The sequence below is a fragment of the Myotis davidii genome, unplaced genomic scaffold (assembly GCF_000327345.1).
Source record: "Myotis davidii unplaced genomic scaffold, ASM32734v1 scaffold514, whole genome shotgun sequence".
In the NCBI taxonomy this organism is placed as follows: Eukaryota; Metazoa; Chordata; class Mammalia; order Chiroptera; family Vespertilionidae; genus Myotis; species Myotis davidii.
The window spans coordinates 1,158,438-1,164,650 of record NW_006286236.1 but is presented as its reverse complement, the minus strand read 5'-3'; the positions used below and the strand labels follow the sequence as shown (position 1 = coordinate 1,164,650).

General features: G+C 61.2%; 1 protein-coding gene across 1 annotated transcript in view; it reads right to left on the bottom strand.

The window, feature by feature from the left end:
• TMPRSS6 (transmembrane protease, serine 6) overlaps window positions 1-6,213 on the bottom strand; it is a 35,734-nt gene that overhangs the window by 5,699 nt on the left and 23,822 nt on the right. The window contains exons 11-15 of the mRNA XM_015559835.1: window positions 4,813-4,958; window positions 4,371-4,469; window positions 3,357-3,470; window positions 2,028-2,144; window positions 1,617-1,785 (exon numbers count right to left, since the gene is read on the bottom strand). Of these exons, the coding sequence (XP_015415321.1) occupies window positions 1,617-1,785; window positions 2,028-2,144; window positions 3,357-3,470; window positions 4,371-4,469; window positions 4,813-4,958 (645 nt within the window). The remainder of the gene's footprint in view (window positions 1-1,616; window positions 1,786-2,027; window positions 2,145-3,356; window positions 3,471-4,370; window positions 4,470-4,812; window positions 4,959-6,213) is intronic.

The window sequence follows — 6,213 nt, the reverse complement described above, 5'->3', positions numbered from 1 at the left end:
CATGGTCCCCACATCCATCCCCTCCTGCTTTGTGAGGCCAGGGAGCTGGAGGCTGGCACAGTGTCCACTGTCCACTCTGGAGCCCGCCTGCCTGGGTTCCAGCCCCAGCTCCAACCGTTCCTAGATGTGTGTGTGCCTCTCTAAGCCTCAGTCTCCTTATCTGTGAAATGGGAATAGCACCTTCTACTCAGGATTTCGGGGGGAATGTCGTAAGACTGTAGGTGAAAATATTAACACAGTGTTGGGGCCCGGCCGACGTGGCTCAGTGGTTGAGCGTCGACCTATGAACCAGGGGGTCACGGTTTGATTCCCAGTCAGGGCACATGCCCAGGTTATGGGCTCCATCCCCAGGGCGGGGCATGCAGAAGGCAGCCGATCAATGATTCTCTCTCATCATTGATGTTTCTAGCTCTCTCTTCCTCTCCGAAATCAATAAAACAAAACACAGTGCCGGGCACCTGACAAGGGCCTCTCCCTTCATCTGTGTGCTTTATGGGCGGGGCTGGGGACTGCTGAGGCTCCTCAGTCCTCCCTGGGGGACGGGCGGGGAGGCAGTGAGTGTGGAGGGATCGCAGACTGGGCCTTGCAGACCCCTGGAGGCCAGGTCAGCCTTTACCTTCCAGGCAGAGGGGAGCCAGGGGTGGAGTGAAAAAGGGAGGTGGCCGGACCCGCACTCAGAAAGGGTCCCCAGGGAACCTGGGCCAAGGAGGCAGAAGGGGGCAGGCTGGGCTGCGGGGGCCCAGTGTGGACGGGCAGTGGTGAGGGTTTGCCTGGGACACTGAGAGACTTCTGTCCGGCTCTGATGTGAGGAGGAGGGACGGATGCCCTGTGCTGCCAAGTCCTTGGTTGGGGACTGCGTAGCCCCAGGGCGGAAGAGGGGGTTGTGGGGAAGGAGTCCGGGGCTGGCCATGAGGGGGAGGGGTCTTGAGACCCGGAAGAGAGGCCTGGGGTGAAAGGGGGACATGGTAAGCCAGCACCATGCACGCGGGGAAGATGTCTGTGAGACGGGGTGAGATGTCCCTTGGGGGCACGCCTGGAGGAGAGGGGTCTGCTCTCCGCTGTACCCCAGTGTCAGCCACCGCCCCTGGCGCATGCAGGAGCACAACACATATTGCTGAGTGGGTGCATGAGCGAGTGAATGCCTGAAAGGCTGACCCAACTTAAAACAAGATGCCAGCCCGGCCGGTGTGACTCAGAGGTCGAGCATCAACCTATGCACCAGAAGGTCATGGGGATATTCCCGGTCAGGGCACGTGCCTGGGTTGCAGGTTCGATCCCGGGTAGGGGGTGTGCAGGAGGCAGCCGATCAATGATTCTCTCTCATCATTGATGTTTCTATCTCTCTCTCCCTCTCCCTTCCTCTCTGAAATCAATAAAATACATTTAAAAAAACAAAACCAGATACCGAAAGGACAGCACAGAGAGTTTGAGCCACCTGTCCAGGGCCACAGAGCATGTCTGCGGCGGAGCCAGGACTGAACCCAAGTGTGGAAACAGCCAATTGGGGGGCTCCTCACCAACCTTTGCTCTGTGTGCTTAGAGCGTAGGGACACCGGGCCTCCTTGCAAGGCCTTCCCTGCCCCCCTCTCATGGTCTCGTCCCCACTCCCCCCTCACCTGTCCTCCTGGAAGCAGTGGGCAGCTGTTATCACCCAGCGGTCAGCGATGAGGGCCCCCCCACAGATGTGTCGGCCCCGGACCTGGAGGCTGGCCTGCCACGGCCACTCACCCTCTGAGGACACGGCCCCACCAACAATGCGGCCGGAGGGACCCTGGAGGCCACAGTCTGGGGTGGGGAGGAGGACAGGGAGGGCAGGAGGGAGGCCAGTGAGGCACAGGGACAGAGAGAGACAGAGGAGGGGGAGGGAGAGCAAAGGGAGACACAGAAGGAATGAAGGAGGAGTGAGGGGGCAGAGGTGGGAGAGAGAGACAGGTGGACACGTGGTGAGCTTTCCTCCTGCTTCGGGTGTGGGCACCTCCCTCCGCCCACCCCACCGTCCGTGCCCGGGCCGCAGGCGGGGCACTCACCACAGTGCTGCTCATCGGAGCCGTCGCTGCAGTCGGGCTGCCCGTCACACTGCGGGTTGGGCTTCTTCACGCAGCTGCGGTCCTCACACTGGAAGGTGAACGTCCCGCAGGGCACCCCTGGGATAGAGGGGGTGGGGGCAGGGCACAGAGGATGGGTCCCCGAGCCCAAGCGAGCCTCCAATCGAGGCCCCGGGAGACGAAGCCTGGAAGAGCCAGGAGGTGACGACTGAAGGGCCTCGTGAGCCAAGGAAGGTTCCCTGAGGCTCGCTCCGCGCCTCCTAAAGGCAGGCTGTGGCCCTCCTCCCCGCCCCGCCCCGCCCGACTGTCCTGTTGAGAGCAGGGCTCTGTCTCCCCTCTCAGACGGGGGCCCCTGACCCTAGGGCCATGCCCCCCACTTCGGTGTGGTACCCAAAGGTAGAACTGCGCCTCCACTTTCAGATTGGGCTCTGCTCTCAGCCCGGCAGACCTCCCGGCCTTGGCCCCACCCAGCCGCCCACCTGCCCCTCACTGCTCCGCCTCCTGGCCTCCTGGCCTCCTGTTTGAATGTCAGGTCTCCTCAAAGCCCAGTTCCAAGCCTGCCTCCTCTAGGAAGCCTGCCCCGCCTGCGCTCCCCACCCTCCGCTCTCCCCATGCTCCTAGACATAGTGGCCAGAGGGCTTTGGGCAGGGACAGCCACCCATCGTGTCTTCCTACCAACAGATGGTCCCCAGAGGGCAGGGGTCATATCTCTGGTGTCTTTTACTCCCACTGCCTCCCTCTGCCTCGCCTATCACTGGGTAATCTACAAGTGTTGGCTGGCCAGTTGGATGGATGGATTGATGAATGGATGGATGGATGGATGGATGGATAAACCAATAGACACAGAGAGATGATTGGGAAGACCAACAGATGGGTGGATTGATGGTCCAGTGCGGAGAGTGACAAACAGCTAGAAGGAGGGATAACTGAGTGGATGTAAAGACCACGGCATAGACAGGTAGTTGGAGAGATCAGTGGATGGGTGCACGGATGGAAGATGGGACAATGGACATACAGATAGTTGGGTAAACAAATAAATGGGTAGATTGGTGGTTCAATGGATAGGGAGGTGGTTGGGCAGGCCGAGGACGGATAAATGAATGGGTATACACTCAAGTTCTGGTTGGAGGGATTGGAAGATGGATGGATGAACGGATGGATGGACAGGTAGGCATACACACAGATGGGTTGGTAAGTATTTGGACAAGAGAGCGGAAACCGTTGCCAGAGAAGCGTGCAGAAGGGCTGGGCTGTCTGGCTGAGACCCACTCTTTGGTTTCCCTCCAGACGCCTGGTCACACCCCACCCTACCTTCCTGGCATCGCTCTTCATCACTTCCGTTGAGACAGTCCAGCTGCCCATCGCAGACCCTGGACAGGGGGACGCACGTGCTGTCCTCTTGGCACTGGAATGTCGCTCTGCAAACTGTGGGGACACGGGGGGCCGGTAGGGGGAGCCAGAGGGACAGGCTGGGCTTTGCCTTGCCTGTGGAACATGGATTGCCCCGCACAATGGCAAATCTCTCTCCAGCTCCTTTATGCTAGAGTTTCACAGCAGCCTGGTGAGAGGCCCTGTTTCATTGATGAAAACAGGAATGAAGTGACCTGTCCAAGGTCAGCTGGCTCTGCCAGAAGCGGAAGCCAGATGTTCTGGTTACAAATGAGGCGGCTTTCCGAGCACGCAGCAGGGTCACCCCAGAGAAAGGTACACACCCTTCCCCCCGCGTTTCTCCCTTTGATGGGGCAGAGAGGAGGGAGGTCTGGGGGTCAGACCAGAACAGGTTGCCCTGATGGTGAGGATCAGAACCCAGGGTCAGAGGAAGAGGTGTTATTCCAAGAGGCTTGGAGACCACCAGGCCCCTGAGCGCTTCCGCAGGGCTGGGCAACTCCAACTAGACTTGGCAATTCCAGTCTGAACCCCTGAAGTGAGGGTGAGAACCCATTCAAGGGAGGGAGATGGCAGCTCGCCCCTGGGCCACCCAGGATCTGCCTGGCCCTGCGTAACAGCCTCTCCTCCAGGACCCACCTTGGTTCCTTCCCGGCTGGCTGGCTGGAACAGTGGCTGGGGGTGATGGCCAGGCGGGGAGAAGCCCCGAGCTGGGAGTCAGGAGCCCTGGTCCCAGTTTGTCCCCACCACTGACTGCCCCATGGGAGGCAGCTTGCCCACTCTGTGCCCCCATCTTCCATCTCAGCACAGAGAGGGCACCCTACTTCCGGGATGCTGATATCGGGAACTGCACGTGGGGGTCTCTACTCAGAAGGGTGAGCTCAGCCCAGTGCAGAGAAGGCGAGGGGAGAGGTGGGGTGTGACAGGCCGACTGCTCACCGCAATTTCTCTCATCCAGGCCGTTGGGGCAGTCCTTGACCCCGTCGCAGGCAGGCACACAGAGTCCGTTCACAGAGCAAAGGAACTCTCCAGGGCACGCTGGGGGGAGGGTGCCGTTAGGATGTGCCATCGTGAAAATGCGCAGATGCAGCCCCTGTGAGCCTCACTGCACCCCATGTACACATGCTGTGGACACGGTCCGTGTGGAATCCATGTCCAGTCTCACCCATGCCGCACACATGCAGGTATGTATGAGTGTGTACACCTTGTGAACACACGCGACTGCTTTGCTGGCACACACAAAACTGCATCTGCGTGTATACACACATACGTGTTCACATGCACACACACTCCCTTTGCCTAGCCCTGGGCAGAGGCCAGAGGAGGCTGGGGGGCTGCGGGGGGCTGTGGGGGCTGCCTCGCCCCAGCGGCTCATACTCACGATCCGACTGGTTGTACAGGCCGTAGTGCACCTGCACGCCGGGCCCGGTGAGCGAGATCTGGGAGGTGAAGTTGATGGTGATGCCGGTGCTGGCCACCACGGGGATCCTCTCGGCGTAGGGCTGCAGCGTGCGCAGGCCACACAGCCTGGGCGACAGGAGACACAGTCAGGGCCCCTTGGGTCTGTCCAAAGGAAGGGGCGGCCTGGGCCCCGTGCGGACAGGGCAAGGACGGGGCAGCCAGAGAGGACGGGGGAGCTGCGCCCCCTCCTCTGTCTTGATTTTCCCCTTGGGTGGCCTCTCACTCCCAGAACCATTCAGAAAGCAGCCTGGCTAGGCCACTCCCCTGCTCACACCCGGCACCGGCTCCCACTGCCTGCAGGATGCAGCTCAAGTCTGGACTCCAGTCCCCGTGACCAGCAAGTTAGGGTCCCTCTCGGAGGCTCACTTTCCTCCCTTATGAAACAAGGGCCATTTGGTCTCTGTTGACCTGAAATCTAACAAAAGGGCTCCAGCGTGTCGGTAGAAGAGGTGCCGACTATTCCCCTCTGTGGACAGGAGAGGGCAGCCGCCTTGTGCTGAGCGGGGAGGGGGGGGGGGGGGGGGGGGGGGGGTCCCTCCACTGCGACCTCCCGCTCCCGTTCAGGCACTATCCCTCCCACAGAGACACCTGCATAGCCCTCTGGTCCCCCTGTGACCCTCTGGGCACGAGGGAGGGACCGTCCTGCTCCGGGGCCACTGGCGCAGTGCTGATGGGGTGCTCCTTCTCTGTGCCTGGTCACACCCGGGGGGACCATCCCCCAGCCATGGAGCACCCCCACACCCCTCCCTGCCAAGAAGATGCTCTTGTTTCCCCAGACCTCCCCGGAGAGGCAGCGTTCTCCCAGAGAAGAGGTAGGAACCCTGGCATCGCACAGTGGGCACAGGGAGCTCACCCATAGGGAGCCGGGGTGGCCCTCGCCTCACAGAGCAAGTGGGTGCACTTTCATGGAGTGGACGGAACCACACCCCGGAGCAGTGGGACCCTCGCCAGGAGCAGCGTGGGGCTCCCTGCCTCCCCAGGTGGGACACCCTCACGGAGCAGATGAGATGCTCCTGGGAGCACCCCACAGGGAAGGGGGTCCCCTCACAGAGCAAGTAGGAACCTCCTCACAGGTGAGGGGAGCACAGACCTGGGTGGAAAGAGTCCGGAGAGGGCAAAAGTGCCCCAGCAGAGAAGGTGGGAGGAAGTCAAGAGGGCAGGTGGGAAGGCCCCAAAGCATGCTGGGAATATCCCACTGAGCAGGCCACTTCCCAGGCACCGGGCACTTCCTCCGAACTTCCACAACACGCTAAGCACTTCAGTGCATCACCCAGTGAGTTCACCAAGGAGCCAGGGAGGACGTGCTGGGGCTGGGGCTGGG